General features: G+C 40.6%; 1 protein-coding gene across 4 annotated transcripts in view; it reads left to right on the top strand.

The window, feature by feature from the left end:
- The first annotated feature begins 11,836 nt into the window (after positions 1-11,836).
- SS18 (SS18 subunit of BAF chromatin remodeling complex) overlaps positions 11,837-14,308 on the top strand; it is a 28,836-nt gene continuing 26,364 nt past the window's right edge. For all 4 annotated transcript variants that reach the window (XM_026670360.2, XM_087961649.1, XM_026670359.2 and 1 more), the window contains exon 1: positions 11,837-11,998. In XM_026670360.2, coding sequence (XP_026526145.1) covers positions 11,930-11,998 — 69 coding nt within the window. In that variant the 5' untranslated portion in view covers positions 11,837-11,929. The remainder of the gene's footprint in view (positions 11,999-14,308) is intronic.

Below are 14,308 nucleotides of genomic sequence, written 5' to 3'. Positions count from 1 at the left end.
TGCTAAAGGCAATCCTCACAGCTGAGAGGCCAGGTGGTGGCTTAGGATCAGACTCTAGGAATACCGGAGCCTTTAAAACTGGCATTGAAACATATAAACAAAATCCAGTTTTTAACAGAGGCAATCAACATAGTATATTCACTCAGTGGTGGGATTCAAATTTTTTTTACTACCGGTTCTGTGGGCGTGGCTTGGTGGGCCTGGAATGGTTTTGTGGGTGTGACAGGGGAAGGATACTGTAAAATCTCCATTCCCTCCCCACTCCTGGGGGAAGGTTATTGCAAAATCTCCATTCCCTTCCCACCCCACTAACCTGCTTTCCAGCTCCATTCTCCTGTGCAGGGCAACAAAAGAAGACCCAGCCGATCAGTTGGGGCTCGGGAGGCAGAGAATAGATGGGGGTGGGGCCAGTCTGAGGTGGTATTTGCCAGTTCTCCGAACCACTCAAAATTTCCACTACCGGTTCTCCAGAACTGGTCAGAACCTGCTGAATACCACCTCTGGCACAGACTTATCCCTCTGGAAAGCTCTGACACTGGAAAGGTGAAAGGAAAGAGAAGAGGATAACCAGCAAAAAGTGGATGGGACTCAATTACAGTGGTGATGAATGCACCATTAAAAGACATGAAAGACCTAATTTTATATGTACTTAACAGCAGCAAGAATTGTGTTCGCACCACAATGGAAAAATGAAGATATCCCTACAGATGAAAATGTTATAAAAAAAATATTAGAATGTGCTGAGATGGATAGATTAACAGTTAAAATAAATGACAAGGAAGAAACAGAGTATTTCTTAACATGGGACTTGTTTTATCAAAGGTTAATAGAATCAGAGATTAGAAATTAATAAAATCTAAAAGATATATTTTTTTGTATTGAGGGTTTTGTAAGATGGATAAACTAAGTATTATTGTTTTAAAACTATTACTGATATGGTTATTATGCTTACTATTATGATTTTTGTTAATTAACATTGTATTTCTACTTAAAACCAATTATGTCCAGAAAACACACTGTTCAAAGATCAGTGGTGGGATTCAGATAACAGATAATCAGAGTTGGAAGAGACCTTGTAGGTCATCTAGTCCACCACCACCCCCGCCCAAGCGGGAGACCCTACACTATTTCAGACAAATGGCAGTCCAATCTGTTTTTGAAAGTCTCAAGTGATGACGCTCCCACAACTTCTGAAGGCAAGCTGTTCCATTGGTTGATCATTCTTTCTAAGTTCCTCCTTATTTCCAGGTTAAATCTCTCCTTGTTCAGTTTCCATCCATTATTCCTTGTCTGGTCTACAGGCACTTTAGAAAATAGCTCGACCCCTTCCTCCCTGTGGCAGCCCCTCAAATATTGGAAGACTGCTATCATGTCTCCATTGGTCCTCTTCACTAGACTCACCATTCCCGGTTCTTGTAACCATTCTTCATATGTTTTAGTGGCCAGTCCCCTAATCATCCTGGTTGCTTTTCTCTGCTCCTCTGTACTTTTTCAAATTCTTCTACTACCGGTTCTGTGGGGGTGGCTTGGTGGGCATGGCAGAGGAAGATACTGTAAAATCTCCAGTCAGAAGTGGTAGTATCTTCGAACTACTCAAAATTTCTGCTACCAGTTTTCCAGAACTGCTCAGAATTTGCTGAATACCATCTCTGTATTCACTTCACCTTCATTCTTAGAAAGATGTGACACATCATATCCCCATGAACAAAGTGTTATATGACTTCCACCCACTTTCATGGAGGGGGAGGGAAATTGGAGGAGGGAAAATATCTGATTCTCCATATGGCCATCTCAATATTTCAATACTGAATTGTGTCTTCCTGTCCATTTTTATAATAGATAGATTTTAATCCATTTTTGTATCATTCGGTTGTCTGTGCTTGGCCTATATCCCCAAATTATCGAATCTCCAGGATCCTTACTTTGCACCTTCTCTGATCCAGGCCTTGCAATTTGCATAGCATTTATGACTTTCTTTTCATTCGGTTTCCCCTCCCTCCTTTTGTGAACTAACATTTTATTTGTGTCATTTCTACTCTTCAACATATCACAGTCTCTAAAATACTCCTTTCAGGAACTTTTTGCTTCAGTTTGCATCCAAATCATTTCATTGGTTTTAATTCCACTCACTCTGCTGGGAGTTTCTTCTTCAGCCTTTGTCACCCTTCTAAAACTATTTATTTCTATTAAAACCACACTGTATTTTTTTTCAGCGTGTTTTAATCTTAACTGTTGCTCGCTTTCATTGATTCCATTCTTTACGTCTATCTTTTTCTTTTTATATGTACAATAAATCTTTGCATTTTCCTTCCATTTGCAGTATAATTTCTCTTCTATGCATAGATTTTCTTCCACAGCCACTCTACCATACTACCAATCATCTTCTTTCATATCTCCAGTTAGCATAACTTCTGCAGCAGTGGTGGTATTCAAAACTTTTTACTACCAGTTCTGTAGGTGTGGCATGGTGGGTGTGGTAAGGTGGGTGTGGACATGTGACTGGGTAGGCGTGGCTTTTTTTGCTTTTTTGCAGCTACACTCCACCCGGTTTTTTGGGCCTTCTGGGCCTCAGGCTAGCCTCCTGGGAGGGCATTTTTGCTTCCAGAAGGCTCCCCTGGGGCTCAGGAAGAAAAAAAATGGAGCCTGGAGGGAGCGCACAGCACCCCCTTGTTCTGTTTTGGGATCTTCTGGGCTCAGGGGAGCCTCCTGTGGGGGGATTACTCCCAGAAGGCTCCCCTAGGCTCAGGCTGTGCCCCTCCCTCTACTTTTTGCCTTCCTGGGCCTCAGGGAATCCTCCTGGGCGCAGAAGTAAGACAAACTAGGGGAATCCTGGCACAGCTGATCGTATGAACAGCTGATTGTTGGGAGGGAAAAAAAGAAATACCTTAAGGAGCAAGCGTCAGGCGGGTGGGGTGAGCAAGCATCGGGTGGGTGGGACAAGCGAGCCAGTGGTGACTGGGCGATTGGGTCAGGGGCCTGGCCAGCCAGAACTTACTACCGGTTCAGCGACCCACGCCAAATCCTTGCTACTGGTTCACCCGAAGCGGTGCGAACTGGCTGAATACCACCACAGTCTATTCTCTTCATACTTGTTTGAAGGAGTTTCTGTATTTTTTTTATGCCTATCTCCCATTAACCCCACTGGGAGATTATCTTCAAAATACTCTTTACACAGGACTTGTACTTTTTCTTCCTGAAGTTCCTTCAACTTCTTTCCTTTTCTTCCATTACTATTTTTTTCCCAAGACCTATGACATAATCATGGATATGGGTAAAATCCTTCTACATGTTGCCAGCTTAGTATACCAGTTCCAGTTCCACTGACACCAAGATTCCATCTCCATGGTAAAAGTTGTGTGCATATGATACACTAACATATATCTATGCAAACATGGACTAGTGGCAAGTTCAGGTTCAGAAAAAAGAAATTATTTATTAAATGACTATATCATTAACTATAATTAGAGATATGGAGGGGGAAAAAATAAACCTGAAACAAACCATTGCATTCCAGAGGTTCTGCCACACTGTTTCCAGTTAGGCATGGTTAATTAAAGCACAGAACACTCTGGTTTTCTGAAATAACATAGTTAATATCAATGGGCAAGTAGGGCAAAGCTGGTGAAGATTACCCTTTCTCTTTCTGTTATAATTCCCAAGATGCATTAACACACTGGCTAGCCACCCACTAATCCTCCCAATATCTTCCTTCTTCCCCATCTTCTCTTGGTTGTTTCTGTCTTTGGTCTTTTTCTCCATTTCACATGCCACGACCACTACTTGGATTGAGGGGAGGGGGCATTTGTGAAGCAAAACAACCCCAATGTGTAAATCATAACACACAAAATAGGTGTTTTGGTTTGGGTACAGACCCAGAAAATAGCTATTCTGCACCCAGAATGGTTCATACAGTGGAATGCACCCCTAATTAAGATTAATGATTATATAAATACCCCACTTCTAAAATTGATCCTAATCTGCATTCATCAACATTCTGTCATACAAGTAAGCACACAGAAAGAGACACAAATTACTATCTTCTGTGAGATAGCAAAAAATAAAGAGGATGGAGTTGGGGCAAGAAAAGGAAGAAACAAAACTTCAACTGCCCAGAAAATAAGAAAAAGCTAAGCTCTATTTGGTCATCAAAGGGCTAAAAATTCATTTGTAGTACAGATCTTTATCCCTCCCAAATCTCTGTCTGGCAGATAGTTTTGAAAGACATTTTCAGCATGGATATCTATAACTGTTTACATGTCAACTGAGTTTTTTCCTCTCAATAAATGCAATATCCTGCTCCCACTGGCTCAGCCCTATTTTGTAGGTAATTATTTGGGGGGAGGGAACCGCCTTTCTTTCTGATAGGCAGAGTATACAACTTTTATAAAATGATATTTTCCTAACCTGATAAAACATTTCTCTACTTAGTTTATTGTGGTTCATGTAAACCAGCTTTCAATTGTTACTAAGCTCCCAATATAAAAAGAACATTTTGCTGCTGACTAAAACTACTTTCAGAGACACCAGCTCAATTGTCATCGAAAGAAGCTGAGTCAAAGCTGGGGACACTCCCACAGGCTGCTCCTTTTATACAGGACAGACTCAGCTTGATGATGTCATCAGGAGGAGTCTAACCCATCCTGGGCTCTTGCAGCAGCATGGAGGAGAAAGAACATTTTCCTTATTAAGCCAATACTATCCCACTTAAAGTCAGCCAGTTTGGTACACTATAATGGTTAGGACACCAGACTAGAAACTGGGAGACTGAGAGTTCTAGTCCTGACAGTCACTCTCTCTCTCAACTATAGGAAGGCAAACCACTTATGAAATATTGTCAAGAAAACTGCAGGGACTAGCCCAGGTGGTCAGCAAGAATTGACACAATTCAAAGGCATCCAAAGCAGCAGCAAGAACACCCACATAAAACTTAAAAGTTTGTCACCCGTTAGGTCTGCTCAGAGGAATTTGTGGAGGCACACTTCCTGTTTGTCACCATCAGCTGCAGCCATTACTCTTGCAGCATTTACCTCTCCATTTTATTACCTCTCTATTTTTCTGAATTTCTTTCACATTCAACATCACCCCCATCCCCCTTATAACTCCAGACTGCCAACCCCATTAAGGAGAGAAGAGCAGATCTCTGCTAATTAATTTAGAAAGAAAGGAAGCATGCTCATACAATTCTGTTGTAACAGTGTTATGAAATGACCAGGCTAGTCTTCTCTTATTGCATATAGAGAATAAAAAGGGCTGCTTTAGCACGACTCTGCTTTAATAATATTCTGAATTGGTATCAGCGGGTATCTTTATCTTAAAATGCAGCTGCCTCTCTTTTCCTCGTTGCAATGTCCAGAAAATAATGAGGATTTTTGTGGCTTGGAATCGTAAAGTGGAAAGGGGCCTTTCTAGGCCATTGAGCCCAATTCCCTGCTTAGTGCAGGAATCCAAATTAAAGCATCCCAGGCAGATGGTTATATCCTTCATTTAAAGACATGCAACAAAGGGAAGTCTACTCCCTTTCTGATCAGAGTTCTTACGTTAGGAAGTTTCAGAATCTGCTTGCTGTAATTTATATTCATTTTCCCTGCATCCTGCATTGTAGAATGAGGAAACCGGTGTTGATTTTTTTATCTGCAACAACCTTCCAGATTTTTAAAGAGTGTTTTGTGTCTTTCTTCAGTTATCTTTTCTCAAATACCGCGTGCCTTTGTTCTCTTTCTATATAATTTAGTTTCTAGTCTTCTGACCATTCGCACTGCCTTTCTCCTAACCTATTACAAGTTACTATGAAGCCTTCAGATGTGGTGCTACTACACACACTCAGTACACACACTGATCAGGCAACCCCAGATACAGCAATCATCATAAATACAAGCCAGTTGCCAAGCACCTGAATTTTTATCATGGTACTGTGGAGATGCTGAGATGATTGCAAGCATCAGGATTGGTTGCAATTCTGTGGTATCAAATTTAAAAGGGGATGTTTCATATCTTTCTACTCAAAGGCTGGAAATAGAGAACAAAGGTTGTGGCTTTGATGAGAAAATACTTTTTTAAACCAATGAATCTATAGGTTAAATAAGACTTTACTGGGAAAAAATATTATAACTCTGTTCTCCCTTTCTGCAGGACCAACCATGTTGCCCTATCATGTCAAGGTCTATACCTTCCTCCTCAGAACTATGTCTGTTGTGATGTCTTCTCATATTTTTGTTTACCAATGTTCTTATTTGAGAAATGCCCAAACAGCGATAATTGAAAGTAACTAGAAAGAGTCCTGGAATCAGATTCTTCCTTTCCCTATTCCAGGACTCTGGGATGGAAATGCTCCCTAATGGCTGGAGATATGCTGAAAGGAGGCAACAACAAAGACAGAAGAGAAAACCATGACATTTCCCAGAAGACACTTACAATTTACATAACTTCATTTTGCAGGAACTAGATATTCAGAGGCAGAATAGGGACTGGCAATGGGTCAATACATTTTATGCCAGAATTGTTTGATTGGTTGATTGATTGATTGAGTGATGTGTGTCATCAAGTTACTATGAACCAAAAGTGGTATTCAGCAGGTTCTGACCAGTTCTGGAGAACCGGTAGGGGAAATTTTGAGTAGTTTGGAGAACTGGCAAATTCCACCTCTGACTGTCCCTGTCCCCATCTATTCTCTGCCTCCCGAGTCCCAGCTGATCAGCTGGATCTTCTTTTCTTGCCCTGCACAGGAGAATGGAGCTGGAAAGCAGGTTAGTGGGGTGGGGATAGAATGGGATTTTGCAGAAACCTTCCCCCAGGAGTGGGGTGGGAATGGAGATTTAGCAGTATCTTTCCCCTGCCATGCCCACCAAGCCACGCCCACAGAACCGGTAGTAAAAAAATTTGAATCCCAGGTGAACTCTTAACAACCACATAGATTTTCTCCATGAATTGGAGAAAAAGGTTTGTCCAAGATTGTTTGATGTTGACTTAAAGTTGCTAGAATAGAAGTTTAAGAGCTGCCTCCTGCAAATATACTTTCCTGAGTATATGAAATAGAGACTGCAAACAGAAGAAATCCTGAAAAAAAAAGATCTGTAAGCTTACAAATATAACAGCAAATGGACAAGCTGAAAGAACCGGTGAGCCATATCTATACTGATCAGCAAATCTTCATTGTCTTTTCAATAGAATAGAATAGAATTCTTTATTGGCCAAGTATGATTGGATACACAAGGAATTTGTCTTGGTGCAAATGCTCTCAGTATACATAAAAGAAAAGATACATTTGTCAAGAGTCAAGAATCATAAGGGACAACACTTAATGATAGTCATAGGGTACAATAAGCAATCAAATCATACTAGGAAACAGTCAATATAAATCGTAAGGGTACAAGTGACAAAGTTACAGTCATACAGTCACAAGTGGGAAGGGATAGGTGATAAGAAGTGATGAGAAGATTAACAGTAATAGTAGTGCAGATTTTGTAAATAGTTGAACAGTTTGAGGGAATTATTTGTTTAGCAGAGTGATGACTTTTGGGGAAAAACTGTTCTTGTGTCTAGTTGTTCTGGTGTGCAGTGCTCTATAGTGTTGTTTTGAGGGAAGGAGTCGAAACAGTTTATGTCCAGGATGTGAGGGGTCTGTAAATATTTTCACAGCCCTCTGTGATTCATGCAGTATACAGGTCCTCGATTGAAGGTAGGTTGATAATAATTGTTTTTTCTGCAGTCCTAATTATCCTCTGAAGTCTGTGTCTGTCCTGTTGGGTTGCAGAACCAAACCAGTCAGTTACAGAGGTGCAGATGATAGACTCAATAATTCCTCTGTAGAACTGTTATCACCAGCTCCTTGGGCAGTTTGAGCTTTCTGAGTTGGCGCAGAAAAAACATTCTTTGTTGTACTTTTTTGATGATGTTTTTAGGTCATGTAATATAATAGGACCTATAAATCTGAAGGTCTCTACTGTTGATACTGTGTTGTCTAGTATTGTAAGAGATGGTAGTATGGGAGAGTTTCTTCTAAAGTCTACCATCATTTCTACAGTTTTGAGTGTGTTCAGTTCCAGATTGTTCCGGTTACACCACAAGGCAAGTTATACAGCCTACTGTCTGTATGCGGAATTTTCCCATCTCAGACAGCTTCACATGTTCCACTACATTCAAAGATTTGTACCGTAGTGTATTAAACAAAGCCAACTGTGGCTTGTGAATGGTAACAACTGTTAAATTGTCAAAGATGTATGAAGGAATTTCAAATGTATGTTGGAAATGTAAATGCAAAGAAGAAAATTTTTCCCATTTTTTGGTGGAATTGTGATAAAGCAAAAACAGGTAGTCCCCAACTTACAACCATAATTGAACCCAAAATTTATGTTGCTAAGAAAGAAATTAGTTGTGAGTTTTCCCCATTTTATGACTTTTCTTGCCACATTTGTTAAGTGAATCACTGCAGTTGTTAACTTAGTAATGCGGTTAAGTGAATCTGGCTTCCCCATTGCTTGTCAGAAGGTCACGAAATATTATCACATGACCTCAGAACACTGCAACCTTCATAAATATGAACCAGTTGTCAAGCATCCAAATGCAAATCACATGACCATGAAGATGCTGCAATGGTCATAAGTGTGAAAAATGGTCTTAGGTCACTTTTTCAGTGCTGTTATAACTTTGAATGGTCACTTAAGATTCTCAAAATGAATACAGAAATCAAACCAAAGGCTTTTAAATGTTTTTATGGTAAAAGAACTTGGAAAAAAAATCTGAAACTTTGTTTTTACACATGTTGAAAAGCACAAGAATGCTGCACAAAAAATGGATATTCTAATTCCCAAAATGGAGGAATGGAAAAATTGATAGAAGTAGCAGAGATGGTCAAATTAACTCCTCTAATAAAAGAAAAGAATATATCCAGCTTTGTCTGTACTCTGGATTTTGTGCTTGAGATAGAAAAAAAATGAAGTTTTGATTTTGGTTGTGCTGATTAGTTGCTTGTTGTTATGGAAATAGATAGTAGTTATTAAGCATGTAGAAGTATAAAATTGAGGCTGTAATATTATTTTATTATATTTTGCTGAAGAGTTGGAAGAATGCATTTTTCCCATTTATCCTACACTTCTCCCTTTCACTGTGGGAAGCCACTCCCCACCCAGAAGAATGAAATATTTTGAGAAATATTAAAAAGGCAGAATATTTATATTTCCCCAGAGGGAGAAATGGAAAAACAGGAGCAATCTGTCCTAATAGCAGATATTTTGTGCCCATTAAGAAAGATTGGACCAGCCTATCTACAAAACAAAAGCCTTCAGCTTCAGGGTGATAGGATTAAAAACAGGACATAACCCTTCAGGACATAATAGGATCAACCCACTATCATTTAGCAGAAGACAGTCACCAAAAGAGTCATCACAGCACCCAGAATGGAGCAGACTTTCCCAAGCCTGACTGACTCACCTTACCACCAAGCCAAGCCTAACACCACCCAGCAGACATGAAAGACAGGACCCCGAGATGGACCAGTGAAGACTAAGACTCTTCAATCCCCAGAAGACAGCTGGAAAGACTACGGGGGAAGGACGGAAATTCATTGTAAGGTTTTCTTTCTTGCCTCATTTATGTTGTCATCAGTTAAATGAATTCATGGAGGATGGTATTTGGGACTGATTGGCATTGCAAGTTCTGAATACCTTGGGTTTCTGTATGGTCCAAGGGAAATTTGTCCAGCATGTTTGTATGTCTTGTAGAAGTAGTTGCACACACAGACACAGACACACCATTCAGAATCAGACTGAGGCTATCCCTTTCACCTACCTCCACACAAAGCTTCTCCTAGGCTTGCAGAGGTTCTTGCTCTGTGCCACTAAGGCCCAAGCAGTCATACTTCTCTGCCCATTCCATGGGGGAGAGGCATTCCCCCTCAGGCAATTCCTTCACTGAAGAGGTAGCAGAAAAGAGATATCTAAACCCCAAGCCCTGATTGTGACTCACAAGTGATACTGCCCAGTTGTCCAATAAGGCTGAATATGTTGCACTGGTGGTCTCATTAGGAATCCCAGGGCTCATTGTGTGCAATTAAAAATATTGGATTGCACACTGGCTAAATTCAATTTGGCGTCACAAATCCTGGATGCACTAAAGTAAGAGTTACGGCAAGTTCAGGAAGCAACCCTTGGAAATGGGCAGTCAGTAGTTATTTACTAAAGCTAAACCCTGGCTGTGAAGAATTCTTGGGGCTTGTACTTGCTTCAAACCTGACTGGAAGCTCACAGAAAGTTACATTAAACATCTGGAAATAATTTGCATAAAAAATTGGATACTGTAAACTTCTTTCCCCTTTGCCCTAGCTGCTACACCTTCATGGGTTGAAAACTCTCCTCTTGGGAGCCAAGGGATACTTTTCTAATGCATGTATCAATGTCTTCCCCTCTACATCTACAGTTTGATCCCTTTTTAATATTTTTCCAGTAAAAATGTGTATCACCCACACATATTATCGCAAAAAGGAGGGATATTGTGGGAAGCCACTCTCCTAGAAGAATAAAATATTTTGAGAAATATTAAAAAGGCAGAATATTGCATTTCCCCAGTGGGAGAAATAGAGAAACATGCTCAGTCTTTCTTAATAGCCCCCACCCCCCAGCAGATATTTTGTGCCCATTAAGAAAGTTTGGGCCAATCTATCTACAAAGCAAAAGACCTTCAGCTTCAGGGTGATGGGATTAAAAACAGGACATGACCCTTCAGGACATAATAGGATTAACCCACTACCATTTAGCAGAAGACATAAAACTCACTACATTGCACAATCTCCTAAGGGCATTTCAGACATTGCCCTAGCAGCATCTCCGAAACATAACAATCCATGTAATCTTCAAACTAGTTGGTCAGTGCACCAGAACCACAAACTCTGGTGGTTCTGTTCACCAATAAACCACTTTCCAGTCAGCCTCCATGTTTCCAGTGTCTTTGTCAGAGCTTGGAACTGAACCAGATGGATATTTCTTGCAACATTTCTTTCCCTTCTCTGTTTTCCCATTGTTTTTATTTGTATTTTATATTCTGATACTAATGTACCAGACCAATTTGATAATTCCTGCTGTTCAGATGTAAGGTTAACTATTTTTGGTCCATACTGACTGATAACAGAACAAGAGAAAAGCCTTATTTATTCTTTTGGCAAGTTGTTATAAAACTAGGAGTTTATCAAGTACGTTAACTAGTTATGATGTATTTACAGGCGCTTTTGGGGGGGTAAATAATCATAGTCAAGAATTTCTTCCAACTTTTTAAAGACAAGATTAAATCCAGAGCTGCCAAAAAGTATGCAGCAAAAATACGATTTATAGAAAAACATCAGCCAAGATTTCAACTAAAAAAAAAATTGCCTTACTACTTCAGTACGAAACTTTATTTTTTCATTCTGCCCCTCGTGATCTAAAAGGGTAAGAGTGACTCACCCTCCCAGCGCAGAATGGACTGAACCAACGCTAAGAACAGCGGGGAAGAAACATGAATCTACGATGAACATCTATTCTCTCCCCCCCCCTCCCCCTCCATCCTTTTCTGCCAAGCTGTAACATTTGTCATAGCTCTAGAGCTCGGAGAAAGTCGGGTAGTAGGAATGTACTATTATCGTAGGGGGGTAGCGCTCTCATTGTAAAGTTGTCAGAAATGCCTTGGTTCATGAAAAAAAAATCGTTGCAAAAAACCCCGAAACTCCACAAGGATTTGTCAAAGCTTTGAATAAAACAGCACGCTGCCCCGTTCCATCTGGTGAACATAGCGGGCCCTCCCCCACCCCCTTTTTTAAGGCAATAAATGGCTCGGCCCAACGGGTAACTGCTTCCTCCTTCAAGCGGACCGTCTTTTCGGGAGATTTTCTTGGCCGCAGCTGCGCGAGAGGCGTCGAGGAGGCAGTCACCGTGCGCGCTGAGGCGTCTTCAGGCGGGGACCCAAGATGTCGGTGGCGTTTGCAGCCCCCCGGCAGCGGGGCAAAGGCGAGATAACGCCGGCTGCCATCCAGAAGGTGAACTGTGGGGCCTAACCCGGGGGAAACCGGGTGCTTCGTCCCATGTAGAAGCGGGGGCGGGGAGCGAGAGAGTCGGGATTCTGCCCAGTCCTTCCCTGCGCGTGAGCTGAACTGGGGGCCGGCGCTCGTGACCTGGCAATGATATCGGGATGCAAGTCTTCATTTTGATGCCGAGCTTTTTCTTTTCTCTCTCTCTCTCGCCTTCCTGGGCGTTTCGTGGCTTTGGATCACGACTCTGGGACGAAGGGCCTGTGTTTGCATGACACGGGAGGTCGTCTCCGTTGTGGTGTAACCTCTTGTGCGATCTCGGCTTGTGTGTAGCAAGCTTTGCATTTCACACCCTAAATGCAGTTGGGTAAACCATGGCTTAATAAACCGAGGGAAAAAATATGGCTTGCGAGTACAGCAAAGAGATGGGGAAGGAATTCAGTTGTGAATTCAGATGTCCTAGACCGGGGTCTTCAAACTTGGCAAGTTTAAGACTTGTGGACTTCAACTCCCAGAATTCCTCCTCCAGTCATGTTAGCTCAGGAATTCTGGGAGTTGCCAAGTTTGAAGACCCTTGACCTAGACCTAAATCTAGACCAACTCCACAGCCCATAAATCAAGCAACTGTGGCTCCTTTATAAGGGACCTCTGGAGGATAGTGAGATGACTGGAGCTCTTGTCTATGGACATTTTCAGTCATCCAGGTCATGGTTGTCCCAAAGGTGTTTTTTCAAGAGGCAACTGGACTTTCTGGTTTTCGAAGTGAAACGTCTTCAAACGAAAACCAGAAAGTCCAGTTGCCTGTTGTAAAAGCACCTTTGGGACTGGAGCTCTTGTTAATAGTTGTTGCAGTAATAACACAGTTTTGGTTGTCTTATGAATAGGAATAGTCCATATAACTCGGTGCCTTAGTTGAAGAAACCAGACATAATCAATATTCTTAGCATCTTCTAGTTTTATTGTAGTTCAGTTTTTAATGGCTGGGTGGATTTTGGAAGTTTGCATACAAGCTTGGATACCATGTTGGTGGAAGGCTGATCCAAAGTGTAGAAGATTAGTGAGATAGGCTGTGGTTTCACAGAATGCTGAAACCACACTGTTTGTCGTTCATTTTCAGAATTCAGTGGTTGTGATCAATAAAGCATGAATTTTGGTTTGTTGGGGATTAGCTAGTTGATTACTGAGTAATCCAAGGTTGAGCAAGCCATAACTAGTGTACTTGTTAAACATAGCCACATACCTAAAACAAAAAGTAAAAATAAATTAAAATAAATAAAATGAGTAAAAAAGAAAGGTAATGTTTTGGGCTGTTGATGACATATGACAGCATGTTGTTAACTTGCCAATTATTAGTGAAACAAATAATGAGAATAAGAGCCAGTATCATACTAATTCATATATCTTTGGACTCCAAAGAACCTGAGAGGGAGGGAGCTAGCGCTTTTAAGAACAGGATTTTAAGGCCAACCAAATTCGTTAAGTGCTACACCACCTGACACATTAGTAAAGTTTAATTAATAGGTAAGGTAACATTGGTTTTAAACCTTTAGTGTTAAAGAGCTACACTACTTTCATCTGAAGATATATTCAAGTATTTTTGTTGCAAGTTAAGCAGCTTAGTCACCATAGCATAAGATCAATACACCATATACTGTAAAAAAGGATGGAAGATCGAGAACAGACAACAATGTGTATATTCTTGTTTCTCTTTGAATATTGTCTATAGGAAAAAATATGTGAAAATAGTGAGCATATGATTTGTGCTAAGTGCTGTGAAAAATATGTTAATAGAGTTTACCCAGTTCTGTGATTTAAAACTGCTGTTGAAAAATGTTTCTGTAGTTGTAGGACAAGAAAAACTGCTCCGGGGATCAGTTGCTCATACTGTATGTAGCCTTAAAGAAAAATGTGACATTCTTGTTGGTGCATGTCACAACACAAAGGAAGGCTTAGATCACTGATATTGTTCACAAGCTCAAAAAAAAAAAAAAGTTAAATATATGACATCTTGGACCAGTCATTGATTTCTGCTCAAACTACTTCCTTTATTAATTCATTAATAAAGTTCATATATCACCTGTCTCACAAGTGATTCTGGGTGGCAGACATCAATCAACAATCAAAACAAATATAAAAAATATATAAAAATCCACATTAAAAGATAAATATCATAAAAACAAATTTACAGAATCTAGGCAAAAGGAGAATAAAAATGGCCAGCTGAGCAATGAAACAATTGAAGAACGGCTTCAGTTCCCTGGGAGCTCTGGGCCTGATAACCAGGTCTTGAGGGACTTCTGGAATATCAAAGGGATGAGC

Source organism: Notechis scutatus, chromosome 3 (assembly GCF_049901735.1).
Source record: "Notechis scutatus isolate UNSWTSFEM ecotype Mainland chromosome 3, rNotScu1.2, whole genome shotgun sequence".
NCBI lineage: Eukaryota > Metazoa > Chordata > Lepidosauria > Squamata > Elapidae > Notechis > Notechis scutatus.
Note: the sequence above shows the minus strand (reverse complement) of the source record. Positions and strands in the feature narration are given on the sequence as shown.